Source organism: Martes martes, assembly GCF_963455335.1.
Source record: "Martes martes genome assembly, chromosome: 11".
Taxonomy (NCBI): Eukaryota; Metazoa; Chordata; class Mammalia; order Carnivora; family Mustelidae; genus Martes; species Martes martes.
Genome location: NC_137899.1, coordinates 41,238,030 through 41,260,511, shown reverse-complemented (window position 1 = coordinate 41,260,511; position 22,482 = coordinate 41,238,030). Strand labels below are relative to the sequence as shown.

General features: G+C 42.0%; 1 protein-coding gene across 6 annotated transcripts in view; it reads right to left on the bottom strand.

Annotated features, from left to right (window-relative positions):
• DYNC1I1 (dynein cytoplasmic 1 intermediate chain 1) overlaps window positions 1-22,482 on the bottom strand; it is a gene marked incomplete at its 5' end in the record, with an annotated part of 260,677 nt that overhangs the window by 56,224 nt on the left and 181,971 nt on the right. For all 6 annotated transcript variants that reach the window (XM_080818672.1, XM_080818674.1, XM_080818673.1 and 3 more), the window contains 4 exons: window positions 2,150-2,294; window positions 6,055-6,188; window positions 8,637-8,750; window positions 12,712-12,858. In XM_080818672.1, coding sequence (XP_080674798.1) covers window positions 2,150-2,294; window positions 6,055-6,188; window positions 8,637-8,750; window positions 12,712-12,858 — 540 coding nt within the window. The remainder of the gene's footprint in view (window positions 1-2,149; window positions 2,295-6,054; window positions 6,189-8,636; window positions 8,751-12,711; window positions 12,859-22,482) is intronic.

The following is a 22,482-nucleotide window of genomic DNA, read 5'->3' as shown; positions in this document are numbered from 1 at the left end:
AGCCCGATGCGGGGCTCTATCACACGACCTTGAGGTCATGACCTGAGCAGGAATCAAGAGTTGGACGCTTTTAAAATTGTATTTTGTTTTGTAACTATGGAAAATATTTACATAGTTCCTGGTTCCCAAGGAACCTGGTTCCCAAACCGAAGGTACAAAGTATCTTTTAAAAAGCATGGCTATTCTTTTTGTTTCTTTCAGGAATTCTCTTTGTTTCCTCCCTCTAAGGAAGAATTTTGTGTATGTATGTCTATCTTTCCAACTTTAAAAAATATATAAATACTATTTATTTATTTATAAATAAATATATATATAAATATATATAAATACTATTTATTTACAACATACTATTTATTTTTCTCTGCCTCTATTGCTTTTCTCATTTAAAAATATATCTTAGATAGCACTCCATAATAGTACGAAGAAATCTTCTGCATTTCTTCCTAAACTTGAATCATACTCTCTCACGTGGACATAGGTTACTTTTGATTTGTCCACAGCCCTAATGATAGACACTTGGGTCCTTTCCAGTATTTTGCTATTCAAGGTAGCCTTTCAATGGATCCCCTTCTGCAGATGTCTTTTTTTCTCATTTTTGCTAGTATAGCAAAGATTCCTAGAAGTAGGAATTGCTCTGACAATGAGCAAATATGCATGATGAATTACTTTTATATACTGCCAAATTCCTCTCTCCAGTGTTACGCCGTTTTGTACCAGCAACAGCAATGTAAGAGAATGGCTGGTTCTTTTGGTCTCATCACAGACTATGTTGCTCTTGGATTTTTGTCAGTATGTTAGTTGAAGTTTCTCACCACGGTTTTAACTTGGATTTCTCTTATAGGTGAGGTTGTTTTTCATGCAGTTGAGATCAATTCTGTCCTCTTCTCACAGTCTCTCTCTCAAAAATTGTAATTCACCCCCCTCCCCCATTTCTTGGGTTGGTGCTCTTTTAATCTCCTTTTCTAGTTTCATTTCTCCTGTTTATTTCCTAAATATTCCTCTTTATCTGGATCTACACTTAATGTTTCTTTTAAAATCCACTGCTTGGATTGTAAGAATGATTGCTATTCCTTTTTTTAAAAAATTTATTTTAGATTATTTATTTGAGACAGAGAGAGAAAGAGCATGAATGGGGGGAAGGGGCAGAGGGAGAGGGCACAGCAGGGTTCCTGCTGAGCAGGGACCTAGATGTGGGGCTTGATCCCAAGGGATCATGACCTGAAGTAAAGGCAGACATTTAACTGACTGAGCCACCCAGGCACCCCAGTGATTGCTATCCTGACTGGTACTGGATATGTACCTGGAGTCCAGAGGTCTCCCTCCACTTCTGTCACACATTGCAAACTGTCTAATGGAGATCGTAAGTTGAGCATCCCAGCACCTTAAATTTAACCTGCACAGTGCTTTTCACTGACTGACTCTCCCTCTGGCGACCTCCAGGCAGTGAATGAAGTGACTGATTAGCTCAGTCTCCAGCTATTCCAGTCATAACTACCCTTTTTTTCCCGGTCTCGCCAACCTTGTATCAAATATCAAAGCATGTCACCAATTTCTGTTTCTTTTGCCTCATAAGTGGTTCTCGAATCCATCTATTTCTCCCCATCCCAAACTACTGGTTAATACCATTGCCATTTACTCCCTAGACTACTGCACCTTTCTTCCAGTGGCCTTTCCTTTCTTTCTTTTCTTTTTCTTTTTTCTTTTTCTTTCTTTTTTTTTTTTTTTTGCTCTCAAGCATGGTCAGAATTGCCTTTGAAAACACAACTAATGGAGTGCCATTTGCCAGCTTACAAACCACCAAAAGCTCCAAAAATGTCCCCCAAACCCAAGCCACCAAGTCCCAAGTCATATTTCCGTAAGTACATATGTATGTAGGTCAGTGCTCTAGAGCTCTGCACAGTCAACGCAGAAGTGGGGAGGGGGCGGGGATGGCAGCTGGGAAGGGATGTTAGTAAAGAAGAACTTTCATTTTATTTGTATTTGAACTGCTGGAATTTTTAAAATTTAGAATGTTTTCAAGTACCCCTTATCTATTTTAAAATAAATAAAATGGACTGAGAAAGAGGCAGACTGGGCTCATCAACAGGCTGTGAACAGTCAAATTGCCCTCTTTGCCTATGTATTACCAGAGAACGTAAGACATTCTTACCTTTGTGGTCCACAGTTTGACGGTCCAGTCAAATGACGACGTGACAAACAGGTGTGAAAAGTCGATGGGGCCCACAGCCATGTGGCAGTTAATTCCAGTCACTGGTCCCTGATGACCTTCGAAGACCTCCCCAATACCTGCTTTGCTGCAGGAAGACCACACAGGAGCAGAATTTCAGTGACCTTTGCAGAGCAGCAATTGCTTTAAAAAAAAAAACAAACAACAACAACACACTTGTCTCTGCATGATTACTTCTCCATAATTTAGAAGAACAACTATAAACTACCAAAAATGAAACCACTTTCACAGTTATCTTGAGAGAAATACAATGCTAGACCACTTCTGATGATTAAAAAATAATATGGAGCAATATAATTTTTTTTAACCTTTGCAATTTAATATCAAATTTTGTCCTTTTTTGGGACAAATTTAATCCTTTTTCAGGAGTCCCTCAAATCCTATCATTGTTGATGCAGCATATCAATGGAAAACACACATACTTCAATCTCAGAAGCTTTCATGTTTTACCCAATAGGACTATACTCTCCTTATGATAGCTTTGGCACACATTCCATTTTAACTCCTTCTGGGAACTCCATTGGCTACAAAAATCCACACATCCTTGAATACCTACATTTATCTTTTCAAGAAAATTTCTTAAATGAAGTTGATATATCTCAAAAGATAATACTTTGTGGAAACTCTTGCCACCACAATATGCTATACATGACTTAAATGTGATATTTAGAAATTAAGATATTCACTGAAAGAAGAGAAGTTTTTCAAGTCTACTGAATGTAACTTCCATAAGGGCTGGTGCCTGGTTTTTCTTGTTGCCAAGTGTTTGGCCTATAGTAAGTGCTCAATAAATATTTGTTGAAAGAAACCACATGGGAAAAGAGACAAAACTTAGGTCTTTTCGTCTCTCCCCAAAAGAGAACATCTGAGAAATAGTGATACGCATTGTGAAGGTTATCCAAGGACATACGTTGCTTATGTAACTAAACTGGGATTATTCCCAGCCCCCTGTTATCACATGATAGTCTGCAGCTTAACCAAACCCAACTAAAAAATATGTCCCAAATGCTGCATTTTAAAAATCCATGTGTATGAGGCTATAAATGAGACAAATACTTAGGGATTTTGTGGAATCTAAATATTATGGCACTGATAGTAAAATGAATTAAGTTATTAAAACATCTGGGCTTCTGGAGCACCAATAAATGTCAGTGTGCTGAGCAAAATTTGAAATCATGAGAAAACGTTGCAGCGTGTGCTCCATGTAACAGGCACTCAAAAATTATGCCCAGTGAAACTGCTAACAGCAGTTCCACACGTGACCATTTAAACTCTTCTAAAGAACATGAGGAACTGATCTTTGAAGTGGCCCCTGGTGAGACTCCACTTGCTCTTAACAGCATCCTGAAAGGGTTTATAGGGTGCAAAACAAGGACCTTATTTAATTTATGGAAGTGGATTTTCACCTTCTGTATGTTAGGTGAAAAATAAAAATCCCTCTGCCCCCCCCAATCCCCGTATCCCTACATGACCCATTTAAAATTGCTATGAAGCCAAATTCCTGCTATTTTACAACTTTATCAAGATCTGTGTTTTCTATTTCAGAGGGATGGGCCAGTGTCAGAAGCAAAATCAAGGGCGTTGTGAAAAGATTTGTGGTTTTCACCTTACTTACTCTCCTTTTGAACCACACTGCAAATTCTGATTGGGCTTGAAAAGGACCAACAGCCATAGAACAAAAGTGTTCACCATGTCAAACATTATTCACATTAGAGAAATGAAAAAAGAAAAAAAAAATCTGAAAGTTATCAGTGAACATGTTCTGTAGCTTTCACAGCTACAGAAGGTAGCTGGTAAGGTCCTGGATTAAGCCAATGGAACCTATGTGCCTTGGTGGTTCTAGTAAATGTGTAGACAATGCTGTGGCCCTGTATTTGGTCCTCTGCGCTCTCTGCACCTCTCTCGTGTCACTTATGACCTTCTACCCATACTGCAGAAGCATGTGCATTGGGCTTGCTCATCATCATCCCTGTCTTGAAGGCAGGAAGCAGGTTTATACAATGTCTGCATGCCTGGCAGGCTCTAGCGGTGCCCAGGGCTCCAAGTAGGTATGCAGCAAATGTTTGCATGAATAGACAACTTTATCGGGTCTTCTTATGCTTTCATAAAACTTTAATGCATGGTTTTAGCCAGTTTTATGGGCATAGAACTATGAGGCATCTCTTCCTACTCATCTTTAAATCATGTAAGTGGGGGAAATACTGCTTGTTTTTATGTGTAGGACAGTAGGAACATCACAGTTCATATTCTGTGAATGGAAGAATCACATCATTGGGCTGTGGTTGCTTATTACCTCTACAAATCACAAAAACACAGGAGTATAAAATAAACTTGGAGCAACTTCTGATTTCTCATTAAATCTAAACAGCCTGGGATGAATACAAGAGATGAAACATCTATTGAATTAGAACTCCTAAGCTGAAAGAAAATTAAGTACCAAAGTGAACACAGTGAACCTTTCAAAAGATGGTGAGGCCACTCATTAAGTCTTGCACGCAGTTTTACAATAATCCTAATTATTGGATTCTACATTATCCTGATGGGTTTCCAGGGGCATTCACCAATGTCTCAGTCAAGGCAGAATTCTTATGACTTGGAAACTTCACAGTGGCTTGTATCTTATACTATTCCAGCCTCTCTGATTGGAAGGAAGAGCCCCAAGGCATCTCTCTATTTTATCTGGGTCATCATTATTTGGGTTATTATTATTATTATTTCTGGATTCCCCCCATAGATTTTTAGCTCCTTGCTTACAATGTGTCAGGCCCCGGGCAGGAAGATCTAGGACGAAATGGAAAGAATTTAGTACGAGAAAAATGGCGAATGAGTGAATAGTTGAAATAAACTGTAATTAATACTATTGTAGGGGCGCCTGGGTGGCTCAGTGGGTTAAAGTCTCTGCCTTCGGCTCAGGTCATGATCCCAGGGTCCTGGAATCGAGCCCCGTATCAGGCTCTCTGCTTAGCAGGGAGCCTGCTTCATCCTCTCTCTCTGCCTGCCTCTCTGCCTACTTGTGATCTCTGTCAAATAAATAAATAAAATCTTTAAAAAAAATACTATTGTAAAAGCATATATACAAATAGATAAAATGGCAAGCCTATCTTTCAGTCTGTAGTCCAATCCCATTTATGTGACTTAAATTTTCTCTGTAGTACACATCATCTCAAGCCACATATTCCCGTGTTTATCAGCTTATTGTCTTCTACCCTCAACCAGATTATGACCTCCATGTCTGCTTTGTTCCCTAGTTCATCCTCATAATGTCATGGTGTTGGGCACATGGTAGGGTCTCAGTAAGTATTCCCTGGAAACATGAATGAAAGCAAGGAAGGCTAGATTTATGAAACCATAAAGGAGGGGAGGGCTTTCTCTGCTGGAGGGAGTCAGGAGAGGCTTCCCTGTGGAAGGACCTCTGGGCTGGCTCTTGAAGGCTGAGGAGGAACGAACAAGGCCAAGAAGAGAGGAGAAGAAACAGGGTGGGAACTCATGGAGGTGGGGGGCAGTAAGCCACGTTTGGGGATTGTTATTCCCCATGGGTACGTGGCTGGAGCCTGAAGGCTGAGGCTTGGAAGGAGCACGTAGTCAAGGGTCTTATATGCTATGCTAAGAAGCTTGGGCTTTTCTCCTCAAGGCAGTGTGAGCCATCCCAGGCTTACAACGGCTAACGATCAGAGCTGACGGATGCTCTGAAGTAATGGGAGCTCGAGGTGTGACCTGTATGTCTTCAGTTAGGCTTTTCTCATAACGCAAGGTGGTTCTAATCCAGAATCCGCTAACAGACTCCCGGGAGTGAGAAACACGTCATCGGTAAGAAAACACAAAATCACCTTCCATGACGACAGGCCGTGTAGACTGTGCCCTCCTCACTGCCAACCACGAAGTTATTGACGTCTCCCGTCGGGAAAGCCATTCCAGTAACAGCCACAGGCTTGGACTTATTGTACACCAGCTCCATGCTCTCCTACCAAAACACAGCGTGGTTACGTTCCCTCTGTCAACTCCTCGCCATGCCAAAGATAGCACGGAAAAATCATTTGGCTCAATCGTCTGTTTGCTTTTCACACAGCGTTACAAAAGACCCCGGCTGTGCCAGAAACCACGCTTTACTGCCCCTGACATTCCTGCTTCTGTGTATCTCTGGTTTCAGGCCGGCTGGATCTCATCAGTGTGGGCTGCTGCTTCTTAAGTCAGGCAGAGATGACAGGTGAGAATTTCACAACTAATGGTGCAGAAACTAAAGATAATACTGTAATGGTTACACTTGTCAGCCCCAGGCTTTAATAAAACACACAATACCCTTGTATTTACAAACATTTTCGAAATCAGCTGTTCGTGAGAATACACATGTATTAATATCAGAGGTACTAAGCACATTTGTCAAAGCAGCACTCTGTGTCCTCTGTGGACGCAAACCAGAAAGTTGTCACTCAAGTCAAAAAAACCAGATTTCAGCGGGGACATGATTTAGTGAAGGGTAGTCGTTGGGTTGTAGGCTGAGCTAAGCCTTTAAAACAGCAAATGGAAGTATTTTATCTCAGATTATTCTCAAAATCGGGAACCAAAGTGTATTTTAAGAGACCTTCTGCTGAATTAAGTTTAACGACAGGGAAGATTAATTAAGTGTAACTAACATCCCTAAATATTTCTGGCTATTTACATCAAACAGCCTACTTTGTGCACCTGAAGCAATTAAAAAAAAAATCACAGTAGGGGATCGTGTTGTTATAGTTGCTAGGGAGGTTAGTCTTTTCACGCAAATGAGTAAGCCAGGTCATCTGGACCGAGGAGTCCAGAAATCAGCTGCGTGTCCTAAGGGTCTGGGTAGCTCAGCACATACGGTCATGTACATGCTCCCAGTACATGAGAGCGGCACACACAGTGCATGCTTCTGTGAGGGTATGCTATGGTGCTACAGAAAACCGGACCGTCCCATGGGCTTTTCTGTCACTCAGATCAGTAGCAAGAGAGATACAGTCTCTCGATCACCTTCTTAGAATAGAGAGGGACCAGGGTGACTGCTGAATGCTCCCAGGTCTGCCTGCCACCCTTGGACATCTCTGCACAAGGACCAGAGTGTGTGGGCACACTAAAACTAATAAAAACGGTCTTGTGGCCCTGTACGATTGGTTTTAACTTAAACAAATACATGTTTAATCAGCCAAATGGGCAATTACAAATTCCTAATTAGAGGGTTCATGATTATATCTGTTTGTAATCTCCATGCTTTTAAAAACAAACAACATATTGCTGAGAATTTTAAGACAAAGTTATAAAATAGCCACACACAACTCCCGACTTGTATGATGATAAAGACCAAAGAAAATGAACTTTGATCGTTAGGAGCTTATTGGCTCTTCCCCACCAACCCCCTCCCCGACCCAAAATTATGAAAAGAATTTACTTAGTCTTAATATTCTCTACATCTGTATTTTCTGAGACTTATGGGAGGTTCTTCACGGTTTCACATTTCCTTACGTGTCTTGAAACTCTAGTGTCATCTAACATCGTGAGCCAGACATTCTAGGGTCATTACTCCGGGAAATGGAACAGAATGTTAACATTGAGAATTATCGCCTACATATCTTTGTAATTTTCTTGACATTACCTCACATTTTTGTCATGGTCTCTAACACTAAACCCCTCCCTGCGTTTTTAGTTGGAGGGCAATGAAATGCTTTTCTCCCCACCAAGAAATATGGACAGAATGTGTCTCTGCGTGTGCTGATGCGCGCTTGTACGCAGCCTGTATGCACACATATTCTTCAAGTCGTGTTAGATGCCTCCCCCAGGGGTCTCTTCCCCTTTGCTTCTTTGTTTGGTTTCCATTAGTGTAATCAGTAGTGGTTTGGAAATTTTGGAACTTTTGCATTTTCAACTTCTCATTTGTTGAGCAAAGAATAGCAGAAGCCATCATAACCAACATTCCAGAGGAGAAAACAGATGGTTGGACAGATTCTTCATGTACGCAGGCGGTCGTCTAGGCTACAGATGCAAGCAAGGGCTTGGATTTCTGTTTTGCGGGGACACCTATCCTCCAGGGCAAGGGCCCACAGGGGATTGCTGGGTGGGGCTCCGACTTCGTTTGCATTTGTTTAACCATGCTGTAGGGTAAGTAGGATTCATACCACAGGCAACTTCTATAATTACTGTGCTTTAAAATGGATTATTTCATTTTCACTTGAAACTGACCTAAGGATTAACGTATTACAATAATTACATGATTTGCGGTAAAGGAAATGGGTTTTGGCTTCAGGAGGAGACTGCTGAAAGCAGGCCCCACTCTTTCAAGTGCATCCATTGGTTTTAGCTCCTATAGGATGTGAGGGTTTGGCTTTTAGGAACTATGTTCCATTAGGCAAGTATCTCTTTCAACCAGGATGCTCTTCTGTGTAGGGGAAAACAAACCCACCTGTGGCGTCGAGAGCATGTCCAGGCTCCAGGAGCACATTTTGCCATCAGTAGAGACGGTGATGAGGTTATGAGCATTCTGGGTCCCCACAACATTTACACAGTACACGGGATGCTGCGAAAACGTAAACACGGGGGGGAAATCAGACGACCTTTCCAGGAGGAAATGCTTCCATTGGCGTGTCAAACGCATTACTCTAAAACGAGGATTAAAGACTGACATAATCCTACAGTAACACAAGCCTCAGGTCATTTGCCACTTTTGATTCGAACCTGATTGTTTTCTAAAAGCGCTGGCAGCAAGGCCTAGTAGTGGAAACACTTACCCAGCTTCACCTTGCTCGGTCAGAGCAGTCCGCCGGAGCTGAAGGAAGCTGCCGCAAATGATGATTGATGGGGCCGAAGCCGCACACTGCTCGGCTGCTAAGCTCACCGTGAGTGATGAAAAAAGGCAGCTTTCAAAAGAGTACAACTACTGACTTTTGGAATGAGTATGTGTCACTAAATTTGGAGGGTGCTGCGTTACAGTCACAGGGCCAAACATTTGTTCACATTTCTTTCTAAAAAAAAGTGGTTAAAATTCATCAGCCTCTTTAATTTGAAGGAGAGATATGGGTAGTGGGGCTTACTGGCATCATGCACCTCAAGAGAGAAAATTAGGCTCATTTCTCTTGCTGCAAAATCTAGGATAATGATAGATTTATTTTTCAAAACATCATTTGGGCTACTATGGAGGCTTCGATTTGGCTGGGGCCTTGAGGAAGGTCATTGATACATCCCGGGAATCGTAAGCAAGATGCTCCAACCTCCCATCATAATTCTAGGAGGTTACCCTACTCTGTAGAATCCTAAAATCCTAAAATCATTTGCAGCTGCACATTAAATGCTAAATGGAAGGTTAGGAGAAGCAGAACCTAGCAGTCCCGTGGGTCAGATTTCAGGCAGCTTAGCCATCCTGGGCCAAGCCACAGCTTAGCTGGGGCCTCTCTGTGCAAATAGCTGACTGTCGAAGTCTTAACTCTTGATGAGTTACTGTCCGTAGTACCTAGCCACAATGACAATGAAACAATCTTTAATATCGGAAAGTTGATATTATATAAAGGATGGTTCCCAAACTATTATTATCGTATAAACTCCTGGTCAGAGGGAACCGTAATCATCATCTAGGGCAGCTACTCATCTGTCTCCACCAAGAGGTGGTCCAAACTCCTCAGAAACACCTCTCTTAAGGGTAGTCAGTTTTTGCGCCGATGCCTGGGGAGTTCTTCCTTCCCCACTGGGGATAAAGAAAGCTCATGGAGAGGCTTGTATTTAGTACATTGCCCTCTGGGATCATATGCGTCAAGTCCAAACAATATTTATAAGTTGCTGTTATATACCCCTCTCCCCCAGTCTTGTCTTTCTCAGACTAATCCTCGCCAATTTCTTCAGTGGGTCTCGAGTACTCGGCTTTCAGGCTTTCAATACCCTCCTGATGCTGGTCATTCCCTTTTGAGTACATTACGTTTTGTCTGAGCTCCTCTTACAGCTAAGTTCTGAGAATGAAACACCACTGTCGACCTATATTCTGACCAACAGAATATAGAAATCTAGGAAACGTTGAATTTTCACTTCTTGCGTGACCAAAAGTCCGCCTGTACTGATGTATGCTAAGATGCCATTGGTTTTATTGGCAATCACATCACTTCTTTTACCCGTGCTGATGGACGGCCAACTGAATCCCTAAGTCTTGTTCATGGCACATTCCTACAGAAACTTTCAATCGCCCTTAGTGGCTGTGGCCAGTGGTGAGTACAACAAGGATCTGAAACTCACTGCTTTCCTGATCAGGTCTCTAAGTTTCAAGAGGACTGACTAGTTGTGGGACTGTGCACAGTGGTTTTTCCCAAGCCTCTGGAATGTGTGGAACGTGTAGCAGTGAGCAATGAAACTCAAAGCCCCAGCTACACTGCATTCAAAGCTCTGGTGGAAATCAAGTGGGGGAATGGATGAAACAAATCCTCACCTAAAAGCAGCGGACAGTCTCACCGAAGCATGGGAAAGCAGGGTCCAAATGCTGTTGTGAACCTACAATCCACCTAGTGAGTTTCAGCAAGAGTCCAATGGGGTTTCTTTGTTAATCACCAGGCATCAACACAAAGCACCAAAATTCTAGTGGATTGGGACTTCTAAGGGTGGTTACAGGAGGGAAAGGAAAGCATCTAGAAGAATGTGTAGAGCCAACTGCCTAGAGAAAGAATGTGCATGGTAGCCCCTCCCTGCCTTTAATCAGTACTACTGGCCTGTGCTTTCATGAGTAATAAAATTCGGCTTAAAAGAAAGGAGAGATGTAAAGAAACCAGAACAGAAGCAGACACGTGGGAAAGCCTACACACACACACACACACACACACACACACACACACACACGGGCATCCACAACTCTACTTAATGGAAAGAAAAAAGCAAAGCTACAGCTCATTTTTCCAGTATACATGCCAGATTGTTTTTATTTATTTAAGGAATAAACTTACTGTGTGGCAGAAGGGTTTTTGCTTTAATTAGGATTTCCTGTTGTCCCAAATGCATATGTGTGGTGGGTGTGAAAGGAAATTAGTAATCTGTGGCAGGCCTCTTTTTCCTTAACCACTTTTGATCCTGGTACCAATCAGCTAGGCATTAGTGGAAGTTGAAAGGGAGTCACAAAATTAACTGTGCCCTTTTAGCTATGGACTCAACAAAACGCAGCAAAAGAGGGGGAAAAAGTATTTTATTTTAGAACAGAAACAGGTTACTGTTTGATAATAATGGTATTTTAGTTGTGATGCTCATATCCTAAGTTACTTGACAAAGAAAGCTTAACTCTTTAGAAGAGTTCTTGGATTTGGATTTCCCCCTGAAACTTATTGCTCTAACGTTTGGATTTATAATTTTTGAAATTTCGCAAGATATGCTCGGAAACCCACCAGATATCCACATCCAGCCAAGAAGCGCTTTCACAGGACTTGAGCAAACACCTGCATCAAGCCATCTTCTCCTGGGTCACAATTTTCTGTTATTAGTTTGCAGAAATGGGGTAGGCAAGAGCAATTTTCCAAGATTCTCAAGAACTAGTTTCACCTGCATGTGTCTTAGGCCCAAGTCAATCAGAATTAAGGCTGACTTGGTATTTGTCATTTCCCATTGTCAATCTTACAAGGGTGGAAGAATTTTCCTCTTCATGGTCTTAGCTGAAGCAGCTAGCAGTCCTTTTTTAAAGCTAGAATGGTTTTGAGGCCAGCAGATGGAACAAATGAGGCAACCACATTAAGGAAATTGAAACAATAGTAGAGCTATATCCTTGGGCATAATTTGGGCACTTCAGAGAAAGAACATCAGTTACTCTGAATGTCAAGGTAGCAAGGATTGATGGAGACATGCCTGTCTTCTCATTCCTCCTAACAACTGCTAAACACACCTGTCATTCTCTTAAAGGAAATGACAGAGTAGTTGTCTTATGAACACTATACTGAACCTCTTCTGCTAAATTGTGGGTAATGGTTTTGAGATGTTGACTTTTAACCCGTGGGATTATATTGTCACTGTAGACTTTACTGTTGAGACTTACAACCATGCATTCCAGAACTTAAAGTCATAGCACTCCCTCAAATCACAAATGGAAAAGGACTGTTGGCAAAAGTCCCATATACCATCCCTAGACATGAAATGCTTACTCTTCATGGCCTATTTGAAAATATGAGTTTCCACATTACAATATCAACGCAGAGTTTCTTCATAACAATTTCACAGATGCCTCTTCCAAAGTTTCTCCCTGTGTCCTTTTGTAGTTTTAATCCATCCCCACCACACCAATGGTCTTTGGTGCATCCAGAGAGATCCCTTCTCTGTGCTAAAACTTGTAGATCATTAAGAGATTTCTCTACACCCAGTGCTTTCTTCACCTCCTTTTTACTTGGCTTTATTTCGGTCAGTCAGGATACACTCATTACAAATTACACGCTTCTAACTTGGAGTTACTAACCACGGGTGTACTTCTGTCAGTTATCCCCTTTCAGGGCTTGGGGTGGCTGACAGGGAAATGACAAAATCTGACTTACAGTGTGTGCAGCAGCTGACAAGGGTGTCCTCTGCACTGGTGTCCTTCGATGACTGCGATTATCCCACAGCACAATCTGGCCCGAGTAAGTCCCACCAACCACCAAGTTGGGATGGAAACGAGCGAAGCACACGGACATCACAGAGGACTGGGAGGAGAAAGGGGAGAAACATGTACTGTGAAATGGGTGGAGAAGGCTTGTTTCTTCCTGAAGAGAAAACAGCTCATACATCAACTCGACACATCCTGGAAAACATAAAGCAATTGTTAAATGCGTAGTTAGTAGAATATTTTGTGCCTGGACACAGACTCTTCCCTTGAGGTGTTGGTCAATGGTTACCAAACTTGAAAATTGACGTCCTGGCCGTGTCTTCAAATAGGCATAAAACCTATCTTATGTGCATCATTGTCTTGTGGTATCTAAAGCTTGGTTTGTGGACATTTCTCCTTTTATCAACACAACTGCATCAGAAGTAATATTAATTCTCCATGAAAAGTCTTTACAAAGCAATTCTTTACTTTGAGGGCATGGCCACATCGAGCTGTACTATATACAGTGTTGGCAAAGTTTCAAGGACCTTAAGACGTGGTGCTTTTTTAGGTTTTGTGTTTTCATCTTAATGTAGACTTCTAGGAAGTATACTGACCTCAGACTGCTCCAACTGGTTCCTCCCCAAATTCCCTCACCTCCCATGGGCATTCTCCTGACCTTGATCCTGCCCACTTCAGACAATTCTTAATGTTATTCTTTGCCTATTTTAACAAACAGTCAGAAGTGGATTTCAGTCCAACTCTACCAGGGTCTGTCATAGCGTCATGAATGTGGTTTCTGAAATTCCGCAAAAGACTACTGGGCACTATGTTTTAGAGGAAATTACTTAGAACCATGATACACTTAAAATCCGATAAGTTGGCCATTCCACAGTTGCAAAAAAGTCCATTTTGATTCCCACAGTGCTTCCACGTTTGCGTTTGTATGTGGAAGCAATTTTTTAAAAAAATAAATACATTTTATCCTTTCAATAACCTTACATGTGAGAAAAGCATTGTGCCAGGCGTGATGGGAATACAAAGGGAGTCACTGCACTCAACAAACTTGTGCCGTGATAAAGGAAACTAAAAAGCTCCCATGGCGGTGACCAGAGCTGCATATGCTGCTAGTCTAAGCCTTCCTAAGAAATAGAGAAGGACGCCTCTCTGCATAGACATAGTCACGTGGGGGGGGTGCGTGCCTGGGTGAGTGGAGAATAAGGTGGGTCGCTGTCTTCACTTGTCCCTTGTTTGACATCCTTGTGCATTTGCACACACAAAGAGCAGACTTGAAGGTGATGCCCTCCATGACTAAATCATCATAGTAGCACGTGTGGGTGCACATGTGTGTGTGTGACAGGGGTGGTGGGAAAGATTAGGTTTAGCTAGGGGAGGGGAACAAAGGGGAGAGCGGAAAGGGTGGATGATTAGCAAGACCTTATGAATGGAATGTTTCACGCCTTGAAGTAGCTGCAGAACACTCAACAAGTGGAGAGGAGAAGAAAAAAGGCGTTCCTGAGAGATGGGGTAATAGGACAAAAGACTGGAGGCTGAACAGCCCAAACCAGCAGTCTGGTTTTGATGGGAAGGAGCTTGCAAGGAAGAGGCGGGTTGTAGGGAATGTGGCTAGAGGGTAAAGTCACCTGGGCCAGACAAAAGAGGGCCTTGAATGGCAGGCACTATCTGGATTTTTTCCCATGGGCGATAGTGATTAATCACAGCTTTCTACGGAAAAACGTGAGAGGATCAAAGGTTGTAAGTGATAGGCCAGCAAAGTAAAAACGTGACTGAAAAAAAAATTATGATCTCTTCCTGACTAGGAAGCTAAACGTCCACTTCTAAAAAGATCAGATCTACTCTTAGCCCAAGTCTTCCTTGTCAGAAAGAGCCTCAGACACGCTGAGGTAGAAGAAAGAATGCAGACTATTTTTTCAATGTCGTGTTTTCCTAGTTTGAATGATTTTCAGTTCCAATTCCTTGAACACGATTAGATGGAGAACATGCTTGTGCCCCAATCTGGTTTTCATAAAGTTCAAGAATAACTCTCAATAATGATACTGAATTAAAGAAAAAGAAAATAATGCTGGTCAGCTTCTTGTTTTACACATCCCACAGAAGCGATTCTTAGTTTTCAACTGATGAAATTCTTATGTTGCTTGAGCTATGTGGGAAACATTTTCTTGAAAGCTTCAGAGAGACTTAAAATTATCCAGGTGGTACCAACAATTGAATTTACCAAAGCTCCAATCAATATGGATAAAGGAATGTCATTACATTTGAAAAATCCATAATTCAACCACTTGATTGCTTCTGTGTTTTAGTTAAATCTCAGCAAATGCCACTCCAAACCTTGCACAGTTTGTTAAGAGACTAGAGAAAAATAAACAGTGGAGTTACTTCTACTAAACTGAAACACATAGTTGTCAATCACCTAGAATCCAATTCCACAAAGGGAGAATGCTGTCTGATTCCTACTTTTTCATTATTTGTTCATTATTCACTTATTCATCAAACATATAGTGCCCACCAAGTACTAATGAAACCATTTCAAAGAGCTTTAAGTGTGACAAATGCCTGCAATTGAGAATTCAGAGTTCTATTTGCATTTGATAAAAAGTCAAGTTCATGCTAAAAAAGAGTCATGGTATCTTAGAACCCAGAGTTCTACCACCAAAGTCTACTTGTTCTGCTGCAAACCAAAACATGAGGACAAAGAGTAGACACACTTATTTTTATTTTCTATTTGGAAGATTAGCAATGGAGGAGTAGTTACATGATTATCAATATCACTTATATTTTAAGCTTCGTACATTAAGTGTCATATGTATTCTATGTATTCTAGGATAGAAAGGCTCAAGACATCTCCAGGGTGGGCCTCATTTGACATGCTGTCATTCATATGAACACACAAAGGCAGGAGGATCTCAATTACCTAGATGTAAAGTTTAAAATGCAGTCATTTCTTGAGATGTTTTTCAGTACCCTGAGGTTTGATGTAATGGTGGCAAACATCTGGTTGATTGACTGAAGTTTTTATTTTTCATCCAAATGTTTAGGTTCCCTCGGTCACATGGGAACAGTCCCCCAATTAACGGAGAAAGTTCTTCTAATTTGGAAAGTTGGCATCAGCCCCTAGGAGTAAAGTCTTAGAGGAACCCTGGCAACCTCCTACGGCTCATACAGCTACTGACCTAGTTGTTGCCAATTGTCTTGGAATTTGTTGACTGTTAGCATGAGAAGCAGAGTAGGATATCACCCTGTCAGTTATAACGATTTGGTAAAGAGTAAAAAGAACATTCCAGAAAAACTGATTGACGCTACTAAAATATGCAGTGTTTCTTGTTGTTCTCATTTGCACAGTACATTTTCTGAAGACATAGTCTATGAAAAAACATTATTAATAATATTAATGCTATTTTGAAAATTTCATCATTTTCCTAGGCATTTAAAATTTTGTAGCCAATTCAGTTATTCAGGGTCATAATAAAGCATTATTAAATTATATGATTAATACAATTTAGACAAGGAAAATTAACTGGAAACAAGAAGCTTCCCTACCTTGTCATTCTTAGTTCCTTAACAATATAGACCTCTAGAGATATTTCTGGAGTTTTAAATTTTTCCTTATTTTATTTTCTTCTTTAAAATGTCAGAACCTTAGATTGAGTTTGAGAAATAAAGTATGGCCTCAAAACCTTCCAATCAAGTCATTTACACGAGTGGAAGATTAATGAGATAGCTGATGAGAATTTCTGGACAGTGTTAATGTCTAATCAGTGTAAATTCTTCCGGCACTACAGGTGGATGTTTTTCCAAGGCTAGTGAGTTCACAGAGCTGGCCCAGAAATATGATGAACTCATACAGAAAAAGCCTGATGTAAAACCAGTGAGTCTGAGCGGCTCTACTCCAACACCAGTCACACAGAGACAACACCACATGAGGAGCCAGCGTTTCCAAAAGGACTAGCACCGCACTTCGATTATCTGCATATTCTAAGTTCTAGCCCATCAGGACAAGCAAGGTCTGGGGACTCTGTTTGGAGCACAGGGGCATCTCTGTTGACAGTTTCCGGTCCACACGTCCACTTGCACACGAGCTGACCCACTAGATGGGGTTCCATGTGCTCCTCTTCTATTTCAAGAAAAGGCAGTTTATTTTCCCCCATTCACAGGGTGAATTCGGAGACGAGATGGGTGGAGACTCTGCTTTCAAGGGCTCCCTCTGCTTGAGGCAGCCCCACCGCATTCAACTGCAGCCGGCCCCCACCCCTCTTCCCGTGGCTGTGGGGGCTGTTTTCTATTTTAGAGAGCTAATCCTGGCCAGTTTTGGGATGGTACTTCCCCTTAACCACAGCCCCAGATGCCCACGGCAAACAGCCTTTGGTCACTGCTGGCTGGGCAGCTTGCCCCTTCTGTTCACATTTGATATGGTTGCCCGAGTCCTTTTGTGTGTGGCGCTCTGCCCACTCCCCAGCCACCATGCCCGGGTGGGAGGGAGAGGGGTCCTGCACTCAAAAGCATCTACTATTTCAAGTACCATCTCTTCTGGGGAGAGGTTGGTCCCCAGAGAGAATGGCCATATTGTTGCCATATGCTGACATTTTATTTGCCTAAAAGCAAATGCTTAACCGTCGGAGGGCTGTTAGGCAGACAGATCAGATGCTTCTGGCTACTAGGGAGCTAGAATAGACTTCTGCACGTACCTACAAAACCCACAAAGATATTTCTTTTGTTAATGGAAACACGTGTAATTGGAGAACACTGCTGTCAAAAACCCCTCTTACAGGCAATCCTGTAGCGCCAGGCGGCTGACAGTGTGGAAGGTGTGAAGGTGGCGAAGCCAAGGCGTGAGTCATGAGTTGGGCACTTCACTTTAACTGAAGGGGAGGAAAGGGTCTTTTTTTCTTTCAGAGCTCCCTTTTCATCTGCCTAAGTCTCTATCCCAGGGCATACATGTCATTCTTCTAAACTCTGAGAGTGACCGTCTACTGAAAGTTATCTCCCCATTAGTCATGGAGTGCCCAGGAGCCAAGATGCAGTGAGCTTGCTTGCAATCTCTTGACTCGGTTTGTGTTCAAAAAATGAAAAGCAGCTCATTCTAAAATCTGATTTCCTGGGGCGCCTGGATGGCTCAGTTGTTTAAGTGCCTGCCTTCGGTTGAGGTCATCGAGCCCTACGGGCTCCCTGCTCGGCAGGGAGTCTGCTTCTCCCTCTCCCTCTGCCAGCCTTTCCCCCTGCTTGTGCTCACTCTCTCACTGTCAAATAAATAGATACAATCTTTAAAAAAAAAATTTGATTTCTCAAAGATTAGAAACCACTCATGATGATCCTTTTTTCCTATAGTCATTCAGAATTTTCCTATCTTTCCGTAGTGAGCTGCTACTATGTAGCAAGAGACAGACCTGGCCTGGGTGCTGAGAAGACAAAAGCTTGTGCATGAACCACAAGGAGATGCCACTTCTTACCCAGGAAGATGACAAGGATTTAAAAATGTTTGCATGTCAATTATACCTCAATAAAGCTGAAGGGGGGGGGCAAAAAAGGGGCAAATGCCAAGTGTTGGTGAGGATATGGAGAAATGGCAACACTCCTGTGATGCCAGTAGAAACGTGACATAAGGCAGCCACTCTAGACAACAGTCTAGCAGTTCCTGAACAAGTTAAACATGCAGCTAACGTATGAGCCAGCAATTCCACTCCTAGGTATACACCCAAGATAATGGAAAACACATGACAACACAGAAAATTGTACACGAACCTTCCCAGCAGCATTATTCATTAAAACCAAACAGTGGAAAAAACCCAAACATCCACCAACTGGGGAATAAACAAAACGTGGTAAAGATATACCATGGAATAGTAACTAATAAAGAAAAAGAAACACCGTACTGACACATGCTATGACAGAGAAGAACCTTGAAAACATTATGCTGTCACAAAAGGAGTCATATTGTGTGACTCCATTTATACCAAGTGTCCAGAAGAGGCACATCCATAGGGGCAGAAAGCAGACTGGTGGTTGCTTAAGGTGGAGGTCAGGGGGGTAATGGAGAATGACCAGTGATGGGCATGAGGTTCATTTTGGGGGTGATAAAAACTTTCTGGAATTATGGAGTGGCAATGGCTGCCCACTTTGTGAATATACTAAAGGACACTGAATTCTATACCTTAAAAGGGTCAATTTTATCTCAATTTTTAAAAGTATTAGCATGCAGATACCTTCTGATTTGTGGAGCTCACCAACCTTCCTTCTTATCTTCAGGACAACTGCCTAGACTATAATGATCACTCTTTCCTCCGCCTAAATTGTTCAATTCTCCTTACTCCTACCAGAACATCTTCAATTTCCACTCCCTGAGAGCCACAGAGGTGGAAAGGAAGGCTGACACCCTCGAAGGTCCTAAAGCTGACTTCCTGCTCTGACGCCGTCTGGCTGTAGGAATCCTCTCAGCCTTACACTGGCGTTTTGTTTTGTTTTGCACATTTTCAAATTATTTATTTTAAAAGACTGCAGTGAAATATGCAACATAAAATGTATCAATCTAACAATTTTTAAGGGTCCAGTTCAGTGGCACTAAGCGCATTCACACCGTTGTGCGACCATCGCCACCTCCACCTGAGAACATTTCCACCTCCCCCAACTGGAACTCCATACCCATGAAACATTCATTCTCCAGTCCACCCTCCCCCTGGCCCTGCCCCCAGCAACCACCATGCTCCTTTGTCTCTAAGACTCTGGCAACTCTTGGAACCTCATGTAAGTGGAATCATATAGTATTTGTCCTTTCGTGACTGGTTTATCTCACTCAGCACAATGTCCTAATGGGGCTAGGGCACCCATGTAATACTCCAAGGGGTACTACATCTGTATCCCAGCAGGGAGCAGAAGTCCCTTCCTTTTTAAGGCTGAATGATATTCCCTTGTATGTTTATGCCCCATTTTGTTTATCTATTCATCTGTCAGTGGACATTTGGCCTGCTTTCACCATTTGGCTCTTGTGACTCAGGTTACTATGAATATGGGTACATACAAATATTTCTTTAGGATCCTGCTTTCAATTATCTTGGGCAGATACCTGTAAGTGGAATTGCTGGATCATATTCTGTTTTTAATTTTTAAAAACTGTCCTGTTTCCTGACATTGGGGAGGGTGTGTACCATGGTGAGTGCTGTGAAGTGTGTAAACCTGGCGATTCACAGACCTGTACCCCTGCGGCTAATAATACATTGTATGTTATTAAAAAATAAAAAATTAAAAAATACCTGTCCTGTTTCCTTTAGTGACTACATCATTTTACGTCCCTACCAGCAATGCACAAAGGTTCTGGTTTCTCCACATTCTTGACGACCCTTGTCATTTTTTGCTTTTGTTCTGTTTTGTTTTTTCTAGCAGCCATCCCAACCAGAATGAGGTGTCTCAGCCTCAATTCTCAATTCATAAGAGGAGCATGATAGTTCTTGCCCTGCTTACAAACAGGTCATTTTCTTCGCCTCTCTTCCCTTGTTAGGTTGATACATTTTATGTTGTGTATTTCACCACAGGCTTTTAAAATAAATAATTTGAATTTCCTCAAAAGGAAGACTGGAAGTTAGTAAGGCAGTTTAAGGACTGATCAACAGCATGCCCCTACCTAGAGTTAGAAGTGATTACTTTGTGACTTGAAGAAACATTTCCAGACAAAGAGAAGGTCGAGATGACCCCCTCATTTTGCTCAGCAAATCCTTCCTAAACAACTCTCATAGTAACACTTTGTCCCACCTTGACGAGCTGGGTTGACAACTGTCTCCTAGAAACGTGACTACACCTTTTGCTACATGGCTTAACTCTCTGGAGTCCCTATTTTGGAAGACTTGCTTCCTGTCTGGGACGTTCACTCTCTCTTCCATTTCACAGATCCTCATGGCTGGTTATCATTCCTGTTGTGGGTAGTTAATTCCAAATCTGGACATTTAATGAGTTTGGATAATGAGGAAGAGAAGGAAGAGGGAAAACAGTGCAATGTTTGTACTGAAAGTTAAGATTGGATTCACGTCATATTATCATTCATATGCAGACCCGTACAGCAAGCACTGGAAATATGGGGACTTGAGGTTCTAAACCATAGTTGGTAGTACCTTTAGTGCAAGTACTTCTGAATCCAACAAAATTCCAGGGCAATGAGATAATTTGCAGACTACTCCCCAAGAGTTTTCTGAAATGAGATTTTTTAAGCCATATTTTACAACTTGAATCAGTGCTGGGAACCTACTTATATGTGATGTGACTTTATACCTAATTATTACTTATTTATCATTCACCTATATCACCCGAATAGGTGTGTGGACCCCTTTGGCTATTTTCAAAATCAGTTGCTCCAGATTTGCCTGTACCTTAGCATTATCTAAGGAGCTTTAAAAAATTCCCCATGCTCGATGCACATCACATACCAATTAAATCAGAATTTCGGGGGGGTGAGTAAGACCCAGGCATTGATATTTTTAAAAATTACACAGGAAATTCCCATTTGCTGTCAAGTGAAAAGTACAGTTTTAAATCAGTGGTTCTCAAACTTATCTGAATACAAGAAGCACATGGAGAGTTGATTAAAAACTCTATTCTCTACGTTATTCCCGGGTCCCAGCCTGGAACTTCTGAACCAGGATTTCAAAGAGGCCCAGCGGTCTGTGAATTTAACTAGCACCCGGGGTCTTGTTGAATTATCATCGAGAAATTTGGAGAACCCAATTCTAAAACAATGAATTAGTAGAATATGACCCAAAGTCACAGTGAGATGTATTTCTTTTTGCATTAATGTAGATCATCCCTGGGATGTTTCCTTCACGTGTCGTGTGCTCTGGTCACAACCTGCCCAACAGGGACACACGTGATCCAATAAACGTTCCTCTGCTACAAGCCGTTGCTTAATTCCCTGTAATTTTATTGGCTAGTTATTACATTTCCCCTTGCTTCCTCTCCCTTCCTGAGTGACTGAGCTCTTCAAAAAGGATCAGTAAAAAGGGCAGTAAAGGTTTGGTCCCCAAATTCCCTTCAGCATCATTCTTCATGCTGACCCTGAACATCTGAATGTTTTCCTGTTTATTGTTAAAAGGGATAATGAACATTAGCATTGTGACACCACGTTACATGTTATTTGCTTAGTGGGGGGAATTCCACAATTTTTGAGCACCCACTGAACGCCAGACCTGTGGTGAATAGCAGTATTTACATCTCTCTAGATTAGAAAGACAGACATAGATATTGCTATTTCAGTCCCACTGGGTGAATAATTTTGCCTTCATTGTTCCAGATTAGGAAACCCAGGCATGGGCAAATAAAGCCACTGACTTGGATCAAATGAATACTAGGTGGCAAAGCCCAGATTTGAACGAGAGCCTGGCTGATTTAGAAGCCAAAATGCCATGAAAACCTGCATCCGTTGAATGATGGGTGCATTTTCTCTTTGAGACGCCCAAGCTCCCCTCCGGAGTGCCACGCCTAGGACTCCACACTGTGGAACTTGTACTCACTGACTGAACTTCATTCATGTCCACATGGCAGAGAGGGACTTTGGCCTACCTGCCCACTACGATGGCCTTGGCATTGACTCTCCAACCCCTCTCCAGTTGGACTTGTGTTGCCGTGTATAGATTGATCACCTGTCTCAGCTCTTAGCCTACCGTTGTGACAGGTGACAACAGAGCTAATTAGTACCGATTGTGGTGATATTTACCATGAGGTGGGTATTTCCTGCTGAGAACTGATT